The sequence below is a fragment of the Cupressus sempervirens genome, chromosome 9 (assembly GCF_028749045.1).
Source record: "Cupressus sempervirens isolate cs-2001-9-10 chromosome 9, ASM2874904v1, whole genome shotgun sequence".
NCBI classification, from domain to species: domain Eukaryota; kingdom Viridiplantae; phylum Streptophyta; class Pinopsida; order Cupressales; family Cupressaceae; genus Cupressus; species Cupressus sempervirens.
Window position 1 is genome coordinate 563421254 of NC_143126.1, and position 17536 is coordinate 563438789.

The window sequence follows — 17536 nt, forward strand, 5'->3', positions numbered from 1 at the left end:
CATGTGGTTTGGACAAGTTAAATACTTCTACACCTTGGCTAAGTATATACTTCCCTGATTTGAATGTATACTTACTCAAATCTTTATAATCTACTATACAAAAGCAACAATGGTGACCTCTACATGTGATTTAGATGTATACTTAAGTGATTGAATGTATACTTACTCCTCTACATGTGATTTAGATGTATACTTAAGTGATTGAATGTATACTTACTCAAATCTTTATAATCTGGTATACAAAAGCAACAATGGTGACCTCTACATGTATTTAGATAAACTCACCCTACATTATACTAGGCATATATAATAGTCTCATGTACAATTGTACAATTGGATAGATAAGAGTAACTAAAAATTGTGCACATGTTTTAAGGGAAAACCAATTGATTTGATGGTGATGGTCTTGTTAGAGAAAAGGGAACAAGATTCTATGCAGATAACCCAAGAACAAATTAAAAATACATTTTTTTCTTATCATCACATTGAAATATAGCGGCACAAAATTTGTACGGAGCGTTTTGAGCAGGCGCGGCGCGACACCAAAGTAAATGTGGAACGAGCGGGCGGATGTGAGGTCCGATTACAAAGGCGTGAATAAGTGGTTTTGGAATCCGTATGCTCGGGTGGCCGCGGGAGGAAGCGGCAAGTATAATGAGAAGGGGCGGGCCGGAGTGTTACACAGTTGTGAGCTTTGATCGATTCTTCTGCACTTCTTTTTCCATTTCCTCTATTCTCACGCGCCCTCTATTACGTGGAATTGCTCTCCGCTTGCCACCAGTTTCCATTTACCACAATTTCTAGTTATAAAACACCTCTTTCCCTCGAGAACTTCCCACAGCCTCTGAATCGCTCTAATCCAGGGATTGCGTTACGAATTTAATGTGAAAAGTCAGAACTTGATGCTGTTCTTTCTAGATTTTCGTTTTTCTGGTGTTTGGATACCTTCCCCCTTAGTGCTATTGAGTCAATGGCGAGGGTAACGATGATACAGCGTCTCTGACTTTGGAGTAAATTTAGGGGAAGTTGTGGGTTTAAATTCAACTTCTTGTGGGATTCTTATGAGCGATCGAGGAGAAAGTGAGAAAAATTGTGCAATGTACGAAATGGGTAGTGTGAGAGCTTCGTCTTCTTCGAATTTGGAATGCTTCTTGGCCTGCATTACTCCACGTTTGCCTGCGCATCATTTGCCCAAGGTATGCCCATTTTCATTCTTGGCCGTTTGGTGCTTGTTTAAGTTCAGGGTTTTGGCTTTTCCTTTATTCTTCTGGTTTGTGGACATGGCGAATCGACAGTTTTGATTGATTCCCACTTGCTTGGAACGAATCCTTACCTTCCTCTGTTGAAAATGGCTGGATGCTAATTATTAATCTAATGGTGGGCTTGATGTCATGAATTGTTTGCTTGCGAGGGTTTTGCATCCGTTGTAGGGGTAGAAAACTACTTTATCAATTTTACTGCCCTGTTTTGCTGGAATATTTTAACAATTAGCGCATCTGCATAATTGGTTCATCACTATTTTGATTTCTGATTCGTCAAAAATCAAAATAGTGATGAAACAATTTAACTGTTGGTTTACAAAGAGTTCATTGATTGTTGGTCAATTTAACTCTTGGCTCACAAAGAGTTCATTGATAGCAGAGTCGTTATACCAGTAAGGCATAAGGTCAAATTCTAGCATAGGTACTCCTCTATGAATTGCCGATGATCCTTTACCGTGAATTTTTGGTTTAAAGAACTTAGTGCAAATGTCTCATACCATTAGGGATAATGCTAGCTTTGGATCAAATTTGGCAAACTGAGTACCATTCAGTCTCCCATGCCTACCGGCTGCAAAATCATGGCATGTTGATCCTCCCAATAAACTGCCATGCATACTTATTGCAAAAACTATGGGATGTGTATTCCCAACGAGAAAAGCCATATTCTCAGAAATGTAAGATATTGTAGTGTGGTGAAGAGTATCTAAAATTTATCATCCCAACCATTATTTTTCAGAAACGATCCCTGATATTGTAATGTAGCTGAGGTTACTAGAGTTGATGAATAGTGAAGATGGTTTTTATGATTGTAAAAATGTGTATGATGGGCTTTTTGATGGGCAGAGCCGGCTTCCGGAATTTGGATCAAACAAATGGCTGCAACTTCATTCAGAAGAAGAGTGGACGGGTTATTTCAACTTGGGAGATATGTGGGATCTTTATGATGAGTGGAGTGCATATGGAGCAGGAGTGCCTATAGTTTTGAACACTGGAGAAACAGTGGTTCAATATTATGTGCCTTACCTCTCTGCTCTTCAAATATATGCTACGAATGACATTAGATCATCTACAAACTTGAGGTTAGATTACCACTACAACTTCTGGTTTATGAAAGACCTTGCATATTAATGGCAATATGTTTTGGCTAATTGATTTATCATGGGGTTTTTTTAACAGGAGGGGGAGGGATGGGAGTGATGGAGACTTGGAGATGAGGGATTCGATCAGTGATTCGTGCAGTGATACTGAAAGTGGGAATTTGAGTGAAAGATCCTCAAGTTTCAGGAGTGAATCATGCAATTCCAGTGAAAGGTCGGGATTGTGGGATGTTGCCTCTGAGGATTCTTCTCTTCCTGATCATGATAGTATGTGGCATATGCATGACCGACTTGGGCACCTATGTCTTGAATATTTTGAGCAAGCTGTACCTTATGCAAGAGTCCCTTTAATGGAGAAGGTACCTTAATAAGTTTCACATACTCTCTTTCTTAAAAAAATGTCGGTGCGCTAAATTCCTTGTTGATTTTCAGAATATTTTTTAAGCACTCTTAACGTTTTTTGAAATGATTTCTTATCATTTTTCAGATTGTTTGAAATAATCGTTGCATTCTTGATCTCTCTGCTTGCTCAGGTGAATCAGCTGGCCAGGGGATTTCCAGATTTAATGTCATTAAAAAGCACTGATCTTTCTCCAGCAAGCTGGATGTCTGTTGCATGGTAGGTGCTCTATTGTTGAAGATTTTGTTATTAGATACATTTAATCTTAATGTTACAAGCTATAAGGCTTTTTTTTAATGTTATGCATCTTATGATTTGAAGCAAGAAAAGACTGAATTTCCCTGTATGACATTTGATTTCAGGTATCCTATATATCACATACCCACAGGTCGAACCGTTAGGGATCTATCGGCCTGCTTTTTAACATATCATACGCTCTCTATATCCTTTCAAGGTTTGTATTCTATGTTTCAGATCAATTTTTATATAGAGCAATTCTGAATTTGTTATCTTTAATCCTACGGTATAAGCTAGTTATGTATTTAACTAGGTTTGGCTTTCAACCTCCTTGCAGAGAATGAGAATGGACAAGAGAATGGAAGGATGGAGTTGGGCAAAACTAGTTCTACGGATGACCACTATATTACTCTTCCTCCATTTGGGCTCTCAACTTATAAATTGCAAGGGAGCACCTGGACTTCTGCTGGTTGTGTTGACCAGCAGCGAATTATCTCTTTGTCAAGCTCGGCTGATTCTTGGTTGAAACAGCTTAGGGTACACCATCCAGATTTTGAGTTTTTCAACTCACACAAGTTGACATTACAAGGAAAACTGTTGTCGACTTAGTTAACAAAGCGATATTTTGGGATCTAAATAACAGTTTTGGGAAAAAGAAACAGAAAATTAAAGAGTGATTAGTTGGCTAACTCCTTGTTTCCCTCAAATACACATATTGAGGGAGTAGAGAGGAGTATGAGGAGAGCTAGCAGGACAGAGATTGAGTCTTAGGTAATAGTGTCTTTTCTGTATATTGCACTTGTGTTATGGCTAAGCCACATTTTCATTTACGTTAATAAGTGAAAGAAATCTAGCCCGAACAGAGTGTAAAGTGATGTTATAAAGCCAGCCTAGCAAGAGTTTGAAGCTGATGGTTTTGTGCATAGTAACAGAGAGGGGTGTTCTGCTTTTTTATCTTACATCTCGAAGATGGGGATGTACAAGTACAAGTGACTTGGGGATTTTGTTTCAGGAGTGCCACCAGACTCATCATCTCTATCTCTATAGAGGATTGGGATGTTCCGGTATTGACTAGTTACTATCACCTCTATCGAGGATGTCCCCATGTTGACTAGTTACTGATAAAATATTAGATGTTCTAATGATTCAACTATTTATGTTCAATATTGGAATGATTCAACTATTTATGTTCAATATTGGATGTTATAACTCAATGCAATGCTCAAATATCTATTCTTTTACACATAGGGGAGAGGATTCACTAGGCCACGATCCAAATGATTGTGATAGGAGTTGTTAATCAAATATCTACACTCGATGATTTAATATCCAACATTTTTGACAAGTTTTTTTGGGCTTATTTGGACACCTTGGCAAATAGCATGCTTATGTGACATCATATTTGATGATGTGGCTTTGGAACCTTAGTTATAAGTAGGGGACTTGCCAAATAAGCTACTATCAAAACATAGGAGTGATTTGAAGTTTTCAAATAGAATTATAAGAAGTTAAGTTAGTGTGTTCAACAAAACGGTTTTTTTTTCATAACTAATATTTTAAGTATCATATATAAGACGTATAATTTCCAACAATTTCCTGTCCCCGCTAGGGGAGAGGACCTAGAACTTGAGCATGTATGAATTGTTGTGAGGGTTGTTGAGATACTTTGATTCAACAATAGTATTGATATAATCTATTGATTGAACAAAAGGATATTGATATTTAACTATTTGTTTGTCAATATTTATTAGAAAATAAATCATTAAAAAATTATATTGCATATATCATTAAATTGCTAAAATTGAAACAAGTAATGGACAAGGTACATTCTTTGTTTGCTCCATTTCAAACAATTAAACAATTTAGTTTGCATAAATCAAATTACATTTTATACAATATAAAGAAACAGTACAAAAATATTATATTTTAAAGTGTATACTTTTAGCTAAATAGTTGTCCAAATACATAGACAAGACATAAAACATTATGTGTTTCAGATGTCATAACAAATGTAGACCTGTTCAACTTCCACTGCCATTACAATACAAATAAATAAACATTCCTTCTGTCACTCATCCAATCTCTCACAATCTTTTATAATCAATGCTGGACTTAGAGTCTTCCACAAGCAAGATTGGAGACTTTGACAACCATATTTAGTACCTGCATCAAATATATGAATAGGTCTAAGCTCACAAATCCATAGAAATTAAACAATTTTTTTGTATTAAATGCTGAACTTAAGAGTCTACGAGAAGCAAGTTTGGAATCTTTAACAAGCCAAATTAAGTACCTTCAACATAAATATGGAATGGTCGGAGCTCACCAAGCCATTCAAATCAAACAATTAATGCAACATCTCAAAAATTGCTCCTTGAAACTTCTTTGTCAGCCAATCAAAACAGAGACTATGAAAGCCACGGATCAACAAAGCCAACAAAATCCCAATTTCAAATTCAAATTGTTGGAGGGAAAAATTATGTATTAATATGAAATGCTATGATAGAGTCCTTTTACAATTGTGATGACATTCTCTGTGAGCACAGAATACTGGCATTAACATTCTCTGTGAGCACAGAATACTGGCACTAACATTCTCTGTAAGCACAGAATCCATATTGTCATAAGGGACTGCATAGAAGAGAATATCAAACTACTGAAGATATCAGAGGGCTCAGTTAATCCAGGTATTTTACAGTAAATTTTTAAGTTGATTTTTCAATGTTGTAGTTACAAAATATAATCTTGTCACTATCCATACAGCATAGTATATTTATGTTCTTTCTCATATACTATGTTATTATTTGTGGGAGAAAAATAGTCATTAATAGGATTTTATTGTTATTATTTCTGTTATTTCTCATTTAATATGCTGCTGTTTGTGGGAGAAAAATAGTCAATAATAACATTCTATTCTTATTGTTTCTATAAATGTTGTTTCTATCAATTTTTTCTAAAAACAATATAGTCCTATCACAATCCATACAGCATAGTATATTTATGTTCTTTCTCATATACTATGTTATTATTTGTGGGAGAAAAATAGTCATTAATAGGATTTTATTGTTATTATTTCTGTTATTTCTCATTTAATATGCTGTTGTTTGTGGGAGAAAAACAGTCAATAATAACATTCTATTCTTATTGTTTCTATAAATGTTGTTTCTATCAATTTTTTCTGAAAACAATATAGTCCTACCACAATCCATACAGCATAGTATATTTATGTTCTTTCTCATATACTATGTTATTATTTGTGGGATAAAAATAGTCATTAATAGGAATCTATTGTTATTATTTCTGTTATTTCTCATATAGTATGCTGCTGTTTGTGGGAGAAAAATAGTCAATAATAACATTCTATTCTTATTGTTTCTATAAATGTTGTTTTTATCAATTTTTTCTATAATTGTTGCATTGTTGTGTCAATTCAATATTGTTATTGTCCCTTTGATAATCTGGGCTCACAGAGAAGTATGAAAGTATACTGCGCATGAAAGTATACTACATAGAGAAGTATGAAAGTATGTATAATCTAGACTCATAGAGAAGTATGAAAGTATACTACATGAAAGAATACTACATAAAGAAGTATGAAAGTATACTTTTATACTTCTTTGTGAGCCCATATTATCCTTTCATACTTCTCTATGAGCCCAGATTACTCAAAAATAACAACATACTAAATGAAAGTATACTACATAGAATATATTGTTATTGTTGCATTGTTGTGTCAATTCAATATTGTTATTGTCCCTCTGATAATCTGGGCTCACAGAGAAGCATGAAAGTATACTACACATGAAAGTATACTGCATGAAATTATACTTTCACACTTCTTTGTGAGCCCAAAGTATACTTTCATACTTCTATGTGAGCCCAGATTACTACGTTATATGCAGGTTAACATTTGATGTTTCTTTGTTCAGACAATATGAAAGCAGGAAAGAGAAGAAGCAAAAGAACCGCCCGGAAATTAAGAACTCGTTATCCACGTGGTGTTAAGTTGCATGTGGTTGAGTCTGATGACGGTGACAATTCAGCTAGGCCAACTGCTGACAACACAGATTGCAATCATGCTGCCAATAATGGAGATAAGGTAGATGTCGTTGTAAAACCTTCTGAAGATTTTTTTAAAAAAAAAAAGTTACAAGGCAATCAGTGGACGGAGGAGGAGATGGAAGGTGCCATTCAAGATGTTGAAGACAATTGTTTTTCCATAAGAGGGGCAGCTAAAAAGTGGGAATTCCTAGTAGTAGCTTAACATATTGGCTATCAGGACTCACAACAACAAAAAGAAAAGGACCACCAACGATTCTATCATTGCAAGAAGAGATGGAGGTTGTTCAATGGTGTAAGGATTTAGCTCAGCTTGGTTGTGGATTGGAAGTAATTCAACTCAAATCACATGTGGCTCACATCTGTCAAACAAGGCCAAATCCATTCAAGAATGGCTTACCAGGGAGGTCATGGCGGGTGGGATTTCGCAAACACCATCCAAATTTGACAATAAGGACTGCAGAGGGTCTAGCTAGGGATAGAGCAATGATGCTACGACCAAGTATTGTTGCAGATTTTTATGACAATTTAACAGAACTGTATAATGCTAATCACTATGAACCAACTCACATATGGAGCTGTGATGAAACAGGGGTGCAAGCAGGCAAAAATTGTGGCATGCGGGTGATTGCAAAGCTAGGTTGCAGAAGTGTGCCCCAAGTCTTATCTAAAAGTCGTGAATGAATCACAATATTGTGTTGCGTAAATGCAGCTGGTCACAGCATACCGGGCTTCTATCTTTTCAAAGCAAAAAGAACACTTAAAAATTACATTGCTAAATGTGAAGCAGGAGCTTGCATGGCAGCACAAGCACATGCTTGGATGACAAAAGAGTTATTCTTAAATTGGTTGCATCATTTTTCTAGGTCTGTACCAGGTGGTTCTTCATCCAAAAATAGGCATCTCCTCATCTTTGATGGGCATGGAAGCCATATTGCCTATGCAACAATTCAAGAGGCAAGATCTTTAGGCATAGATCTTATTACATTGTCTGCTCACACTAGTCATAAACTACAACCATTAGATGTAAGTGTTTTTTCTCCATTCAAGACATATTTCAAATCTAAAAGGTCAAAATGGATGGCCAAACATCCAAATATAGAGATAAGGAGAACAGAATTGGTAGAACTTGCAAGCAAAGCTTTCAAACTTGCCCTTGTGTCTGACAACATAAAGGCTGGTTTTCGAAGGACTAGAATTTGGCCACTAGATAGAGATGCACTTTGTAATGACATGAAGCCAAGTGATGCATTCAATATACAAGATGAAAATGAAGCTGAAGGCATTGCAAGCATCTTGAGGTTAGCTGGTTATGAAGATGATGAAATTGAACAATGTTTGGCACATATGACAAAAGAACAACATACAGATGATACAAATGAAAATAGAAATTCACCAACAGATGATGTGTTTTCACCAACACATGTCAGCCAGACACAATATGAAAGTGACTTGCAGGCTGAAATGTCTTTGCCAACACAGTTTGATACACCTAACTGGATTAAAGAAGGGGCAAAGGACTTGGGAGTGCAGATTGATTTCCAAAATGAGGACATTTCATTGACCATGCCTTCTCCACCTCCACTGCCAAGATCAGAAGTGGTTCATTATTATGCAAAAATAACAGATTGGGACACTTCAAATGTGGAACATAATGCAGATCAAGATGGGCAAGTTGAACCTATTCAAGATGCAATGAATACATCTGTAGCTTTTGAGACAGAAGATGAAGAAGTGTTATGTAGTAAGGGGTCATAACTAATCCTAGTGCAAATAATCCTATAACAGATAGTCCTGTGGAGGTACCTGAACCTTTCCCTGGTTTTATGCTGAACTAAATATTTTGCTTATGCTGTTAACTATCTAATTTTTCTTAGACCATGCTAATTTTCCATTTCCACAAGCTGGTCATTTTGTAATATTGATGGTTGACTTATCTACTGCAAACTATCATATAACAGGTAGTACTATGGAGGTGCCAAAGCCCTTCAATGTGCAGAGATACATGAATCTGCACATTATTATATAAATGTCTTTCCAAAGTTCCAAACAACATGGTTATTTTGTAATACTTATAGTTCTTCTACTATCAGGACCATGCTTATTTTCCAGTGCTTGTAAGCTGGTCATTTTATAATTCTCAAAACATTGGATATTACATAATACCTCTGATATAAATGTCAAGAAATATATATTGCATACTGTTATACAAATTACAGCTTGCATTGAGTCAAGCTTTAAGTTTTTATAGATATGTTACTTGACTTTTGTATTTTAATTTCTGATATACACATTTATAGATTTACATATATATCTATAAACACATTGACATTTTAGCAAAAGGTGTATGGCAAGAAGTATTACAAGATAGAAATCACAATCTCCTATTTGTTCATATGGTAAGAGCAACTCTGAAATAAAAAGCAATGTGACTGAAAGTCTTATTCTGTGACTGAAATCATGAAAGTCTTATTCGATTAGGGCAACTCTGATGCTTCAAATTGATGTTCTAGAAGCAATTTTTATTATACTAGTAATTTCATGTACAGGAAGTGATTTGATGAAATCTAACACTCAAGTTGTATTTCCTCTCATATTTGACATAGAAGTGGCTCAGTTTACACCACCTGAAGTTGAGGCCTTGAAAATTCAAAACAAGAAAAAATCATGATAGAGTTGTAGATTCAAAACCCCCAATGTTTTTAGCAGAAGATTCAAAATTCGTACCATTTTATAAATGTATCCTCATACAGCAGAGCACAAAAGGAAATATAAGAGTCACAAAGAGTCCATGCACAAATATAGTTATTTGCAAAAGTAGAAACCTAGAATAAAATTTTGAAATTAATGTCTTCCCACAAACTCTACGATTTTGCTAGGATTTTTTTCCAGCAACTAACAAAAATCCTTAAATTAATGTCTTCCCACAAACTCTGTTGCATTTTTTTTGCAACAACTCAGAAATAAAAAGCAATGTGACTGAAAAACAAAATGGAGTCAAAAGAAACAAAGGTACAACATGTATAAAAAAAATTGTTTGAAAAAAATAGATACATCATTGCCTAGTAAGGTCGAAGACCTTACTTGCTCGAGATTTGTCAAATCCCCATTAGAAATGTTGTGTCCACAGACACATTTGATAGAATTTGCAGTCTTCTTCGACACTTTTTTGGTTTCTACAGCCATCCTAGTTTGGGTTTCCTCCCCCGCCTCCACCTAGTGATGCCCACATTCGAAAAAATGAACTTAATCAAATAATTGTTGTAGGAAACCTAATTTAGCGTCATACTAAGAATTGTAGGTTAGGGTTCTTGAAATTTTTAAGAAAAAAAAGCAATAAACCACATACCTGTTTATGCCCTTCTTTCCACCATCAGCGCCACTGCCCTGGATTGAGTGTTGCAGCTGCGGAGTGAAACAATAAAAATGTCTGCTGAGATCTGGGTCGTCTGCACCGAGGTCGGGTTCATATGCGCAAGGGGTCATCAAAAGGACCAAAAGCCAAAGGAGACCTGCGATGAGTGGCAACGGCCGACCCAAACGGCGTGGTAGGAAGAAGACCTGTGACAACGGTCGAACCACACGGTGCAATAGGAAGCAACAACCTGTGGCAGCGGCTAACCCAGACGACGTGGTAGGAAGAAGACCTGTGGCAGCGGCTGACCCACACGGTGCAGTAGGAAGCAACAACCTGTGGCAGCGGCCGACCCAGATGGTGCGGTAGGAAATAATGGCGAGCGGCGTTTAGCTAAGATATTGCTTCTTAGTTTTAGGGTTAGGTCACTCGCATAATATATTTAGGAAATATGATTTTAGGGTTAGGTATATGTAGGGTTAGGTATTAGTTTTAAAAGTGTTAATTTATAATAATATTTGTTTCATAATTAGATACAAAGTCATTAAATAAAATATATAACCATCTAAATATCTATGTTATATTGTGCTTGCAATAAAATATATAAGTTCATATTAAACTTATATGTTAAAAATTTAGGGTGATCAAATGAACGAGTATTGGGACATAGTAATTCAAAGATGGGGGGTGGTAATTGACTATGATAGGTAGGGGGTTCCAAAAATGAGATTCAGAACACTTTTTACTATGACACATATAAACGATATTAATTTTAATGGTTAGAAGTCGAAATCTTAGTTATAAGTAGTTAACTAGCTGATGAAGATGTCAAAAAAATAAAACAATTTTTATCGTCGTTATGATAGATTTTGAGAGCATCAAAGTTAGGGTGCACGACTACCGGGTCCTCTCCCCTACTGCCCCATCTCCAAATTAAAGTCCCTCTATCCTCAGATCAAAAAATTATGTCCCACATCCCAAGGGCGATATAACTATGGTTTAATGTATCTTATGCCCATGGAAAGAAGTTCTTTAAAAATATCCAGTTGGGTTACTTTGGATTGTCTGTAGTCATAGGATTTATGCACTGTTCCCTCTGTACATTATTGAATCTTTGGGAAAATAATAAAATTCACCCCATTACCAAGACGATGAAACGAGACATTTGTCTGTCCCGTTATATGCTTAATTTTAGCATTGGGTTTTGATGGATATGGATTATCTAGCTCAGAGACGGACCAGTGGAAAAGCTCGTGCGGCGAAGGTTTTTGACATACAGATGTGCGTTTCTGATGAGGGACAGGCAAGGTGGACATGTGGCCTTTGCCATCCCTTCTCTGTCATTTCTACAGTAGATTAATTTGTCCCCACTTAAAATGCCGTATCTGAATACTACTACAAATAGTGAGCAGTATATAAAAGTTACTGCAGATTGAAAACTTGGCTGGTACGTGGCATTCAATGTGAATCACAAAATTGTAGCGCAGTGTTTAGATGCTTATCTTTTAGGGCTAGGTGGTGGAGACAAGGTGTGAAAAACAGCAACAAATGTCCTGTCATGCATGGGAATTTGGAGTTTTTAAATATTAGTGTGTGGGCCATGATGTGGAAGACTTACTTTATGCAGAAAAAGAAGCAAATCAATCTTTTTCAACTGACCCAAAGCTCTTGCATACCTGAAAATTAGCAAATCAAACATTTTAAATGAATCAAAAGCTTCTTAAATATTGGAACAACGGTTTTGAAGCCATACATATAGAGAGAGAGAATACATTTTCAATCAGTTTCAACATGTCTTATCTTCAACTATTGACTTGGTGAACTTATCGTCAATTGGCCTTAAATTCAATCTTTTCTTATTGCCTCGTACATGTCTCTGTAGAGAATGCCAGGTGTTTATTAACTGATCTTTCTTTGATGTACATCGCGAAAGCTATGCATGACGTCCTTCAACAGTGCAATTATTAAAGTTGGTTTACTCCGAGTCATTGCTTTGTGATATGCGAGGAGGTGAAATGGACTTGGTGAGTTGCAGATTCACACATACCTAGTGCATTTTGCAACTACTTTAGAAATGGGGTTTTTTTCAAACCAAAGTAATCACAAATTTGTAAGGTGGGAATGATTAAATATGGAGCACATTGATGATCTACAAAAGTAATTGCACTTCATTTAGTCCACTCAAATTGCTAGGAAATAGTGTTTACAAAAATATCTATTGATTATTAAGAAAAAAAAAAATGTACTTTTAAAAATAATAGAAATAGTCTTTATGTAAAAAAGAACATACGAATATATATTTTAGTTTTCAAAATAATACACATAATATCTTTACAAAATATCTATTGATTATAAAAAAAATTAATTGTACTTTACAAAATAATACAAAATCATCTTTATGCAAGAAAGAACATATGAATATATATTTTACTTTGCAAAATAATGCAACATAATCATACAAAATACAAAATATCTATTGATTATAAAAATAAAAATAAAATGTACTTTACAAAATAATCTTCACATAAGAAAGAACATATGAATATATATTTTACTCTGCAAAATAATATAACATAATCTTTATCAAAGAGTGAACATATAAACAACTTAAAAATGTAATAGAACATATAATATTTTTTTTACTTCAAAAATTTGAATGTTTATAATAAAAAATATAGTTTCTATAATAATATTTTTTAATTTAATAAAAATATATAATTATTGTAATGAAATAAGCCGAATATATATAATTAAAAATATAGTTAAATATAAAATAATATAAAGAAAGATTGAAAATTATAATAGAACACATAATATTGTACTTTGCAAAATAAACGAATAAAATTATTTACTAAATAATTTGAATAAATTGAATTTTTATAATAAAAAATATAGTTTACATATTTCATTATAATTCAAAAAGGAATATAATTATTTTTATAATATGATTATATTATAACATATATTGTAAATAATTAATTATATTTTAACATATTATTTTATTGGGAAAATTAAGCTTTAAAAAAATCATAGTTATTTAATTATTCTATTGTATGTTACAAAAGAACATAATTATTTTAATGAAACAAAATCAATAGATGAAAAATGTAATATAACTTATATTATAAATAATTAATTGTATAATAAAATATTATTTTATTGGGAGAAATTAACTACCAAAATATCATAGTCTATTAGACTCTATAAAATAAACAAATATAATTATTCTAATAGAATAATTTGAACACAATGTCAAGGGGAGAGATATCAAGCTTTAATTTTTAAATGTGATTTAAAAAAAATAAAATAAATTAAAGTCTTAAATATGATATAATATATAATATCTGTATAGCTAAGGGAAAGTCCTAGGAATAAAATTACCATCTAGCTTTATGTTGGTTTCTATATTATATTTAGAATTTGATTTTTCTAGGATTAATATAGAAGCACACATAAAGTTTTAGATTAAATTACTAATTTATTGTGTGGGTTAGGGTTCAATATAGTATAATATTCAATTACAACTAGGCTTAGTGTTCAATTTGGTTTTGTGTAAAGGTTTATTTTCAATTAGGTCCAGGAAAATAATGTTTATTCGATTATGGTTACTAATCAATTTTGCTCTCTCTCTCTCTCTCTCTCTCTCTCTCTCTCTCTCTCTCTCTCTCTCTCTATATATATATATATATATATATATATATATATCACCTCTTTCCTTCTTCCCCTCTCACTATCACTTTGCTATATTACTATCTCGTTATCCATCTCTTTTTATCTCTCCCTCATTACTCTCATTCACACACTCTCCTCCCTCTTCTAACTATATCATTCCTTTTTTACCTTATTTGTCTACCTCATGTCTCTTACTATCTTCTCTCCTACACATGTCACCACACAATTATTTTCTCTCACTCATATGTCCCCTTTTTATTGCCACTATATTATTCCTTCTTTATTTTCAAGGTTTAGCTCATTTCTCTCACCCTCCTCTACTTCTTTCCAACACATGTCCCTAATACATTTATTGTCTCTCTTGCACATGCCTCCTTCTGATTACAATCTCTCCATTGCAAAAACATGTCCCCTCATAGTTACAATATCTCTCTCTCTCTCTCTCTCTCTCTCTCTCACACACACACACACACACACACACACACACACACATACACACACACACACACACACACACACACACGTGTTCCTCTATTTATTTTATTTAACTTTATCCCCTCCCTCATCTCATCACATATTCCTCCTTACTTAAGCTCTACTTATTCCTCATGTCTCTCCCTATCTCTCTCTTTACTCTCCCTCAGAGATACCCCTATAATGATAAAGTTCCCCTCTCTCTATACTACGCACACACAAAAATATTCATATCCCTCTCCTAATAGATCTCTCTCTCATCAACATGCTTGTCTATTCTAATCCCTAATTATCCTCCTAGATATTTGTCTCCTCTCTCTCCCTCTCCCCCTTGTGTCTCTACCTCATCTCTCCCCTCTCCCACTTCTCCCATTATCCCACTCATCTCACCAAATATTTATCCGTATTACCATATATCCATATCTCATCTCCCTTTCCCTTCCTATCTTCCTTCTTCCATCAACATATATTTATATTCCATCCCTAATTATCCTATTCCTTCCCCTCTTGCCATCACTTCCCCATCTCTCTCTCTCTCTCTCTCTCTCTCTCTCTCTCTCTCTCTCTCTCTCTCTCTCTCTCTCTCTCTCTCTCTCTCTCTCTTTCGCACACACACACACCTTTTTTTATTATAATCCCCATTTTCCTCCTCCTAAACCTCTATATCATCTTAAACTCACTCTCTCCCGTGTACCCCTTCCTTATCTATATCATTTCCCCTTTATCCCCTTATCCCCCTTAGCTCATTATACATTCATCCTAATTACCACATATCTATATCACATCTCTCTCCCCTCTCGCCTTTTCCTTCTCCAATCACCATATATTTTTATTTCATGTCCTAATTTTTTTTTAGTCTTTCTATATATCATCTCTCTCCCCCCCTCTCAGGATCACTTCCGCATTTTCTCTCTCTCTCTCTCTCTATTCTAATCCAAAATTTTCCTCCTCCTAAACCTCTATCTTATCTCTCGCACTCTCTGCCTTTCGTCCATTGGTCATGTCTACCCTCTCTTGCTTCTCCCCATCAAATGACCATGTAACCATCGTAAATATCATACATCTATATCTCATTTCTCTCCCCTCCCCTCTTCCTTATTCTAGTACCATATATTTCTATTTCATAGACTAATTTTCTTATTCTTCAACTTTCTATATATTATCTCTTTCCTCCCACGTCTCAACATCACATCCCCATATCTCTCTCTCTCTCTCTCTCTCTCTCTCTCTCTCTCTCTCTAAGTTCACCATCTATTACTCCTCACTTACCTCTTACTTCTATCTTATGTCTCTCCCTTTACTCTTGCTCATACACCCCCTATGATTACAACAATCCACTATATCTTGATTATGCACACACGCACATGCACGCACGCACGCACACACACACACACACACACACACACACACACACACACACACACACACACACACACACACACACACACACACACACACACACAGAGATATATATATCCTCCTAATATATCTTATTCTCATCAACATATTTTTCTATTCTACAATCCCTAATTATCCTCCCAGAGTTATATCTCATTTCCCCTCCTTTGCCTCTTCTGTCCCTACTCCATCTCTCACATCTCCCAATTCTACACTTACTCCCCAGATCTCACCATAAATTAATCCCCCCCCTCTTTGACCTTTTATTTGTATCTTATGTCTCTCCCTTTACTCTCACTCATACATCCCCCTATGATTACAAAAATCCAATATATCTTGATTGTGCACCAAAAAAAAAAACATATCTCTCTCCTCCTAATAGCTCGTATTATCATCAACATATTTTTCTATTCTACAATCCCTAATTATCCTCCTCCTAAAGTTATATCTCATCTCCCCCCCTCTGTTTCTTCTGTCCCCACCCCATCTCTCCCATCTCCCAATTCTGCACTTATCCCGGCACATCTCACCATAAATTAATCCTAATTACCATATATCTCTATCTCATCTCTAACTCCTCCCTTCTTTCTTCCTCCACATGATCACATATTTATATCGATGCCCTAATCTCTCTCTCTCTCTCTCTCTCTATATATATATATACATATATATATATATATATATATATATATATATATATATATATAAAATCTTTCCTTCTTTGCCTCTCACTATCATTTTCATATATTACTCCCTTTATCCATCTCCTTTTGTCTCTACCTTATTAATCTTGTTCACACTCTCTCATACCTATTCAAACTATAACATTCCTCTTTTATCTTATTTGTCTACCTCATGTCTCTTACTTTCTTCCACTTCTCCCCTACACATGTCCCCACATAATTATTTTCTCTTACTCAAATGTCGCCTTTTAATTGCCACTATATCATTCCTTCTTTATTCTCAATGTTTACATCATTTCTCTCACCCTCCTCTACTTCTTTCCAACACATGTACCTAACACATTTATTATCTTTGTGACACATACCCTCGTGTAACTACCATCTCTAAATCACACATAAATGTCCCCTCATAATTACCATCTCTCTCTCTCTCTCTCTCTCTCTCTCTCTCTCTCTCTCTCTCTCTCTCTCTCATTATTCTATTCCTCCCTCTCTCACCATCACTTCCCCATTCTCTCTCTCTCTCTCTCTCTCTCTCTCTCTCTCTCTCTCTCTCTCTCTAACATCTTTATTTATTAAAATCCCTATTTCATCTTTATTTATTAAAATCCCCATTTCATCATCCTAAATCTCTATATCATCTCAAAATCACTCTCTCCCATGTATCCCTTCCTCATCTCTACCATCTCCCCCTTCTCCCCTTATCCCCCTACTCTCACTATACATTCATCCTAATTACCACATATCTATATATCATCTCTCTTCCTTCTTCCATCACCTTATATTTTTATTTCATGTATTAATTATTATATTTGTCTTTCTATATATCATCTCTCTCCTCCCCCTCTCAGCATCACTTCCTCATACTCTCTCTCTCTCTCTCTCTCTCTCTCTCTCTC

General features: G+C 35.0%; 1 protein-coding gene across 1 annotated transcript; it reads left to right on the forward strand.

The window, feature by feature from the left end:
• The first annotated feature begins 476 nt into the window (after positions 1-476).
• LOC149539897 (uncharacterized) lies at positions 477-4190 on the forward strand. The gene is made up of 6 exons (XM_089801118.1): positions 477-1196; positions 2106-2341; positions 2439-2718; positions 2893-2978; positions 3122-3213; positions 3334-4190. Exons 1-6 carry the CDS (start codon positions 1062-1064, stop codon positions 3603-3605), a joined length of 1101 nt encoding a protein of 366 aa, XP_089657244.1. The 5' UTR covers positions 477-1061; the 3' UTR covers positions 3606-4190.
• The last annotated feature ends 13346 nt before the right edge of the window (positions 4191-17536 follow it).

What these genes read in the sequence shown, in the direction of transcription:
- LOC149539897 (XM_089801118.1), top strand. Translation starts at nt 1,062, where the DNA reads ATGAGCGATCGAGGAGAAAGTGAGAAAAATTGTGCAATGTACGAAATG. An exon ending in CTGCGCATCATTTGCCCAAG is followed by an intron (nt 1,197 to 2,105) that starts GTATGCCCATTT and finishes TTTGATGGGCAG; the next exon opens with AGCCGGCTTCCGGAATTTGG. An exon ending in AGCTGGATGTCTGTTGCATG is followed by an intron (nt 2,979 to 3,121) that starts GTAGGTGCTCTA and finishes ATTTGATTTCAG; the next exon opens with GTATCCTATATATCACATAC.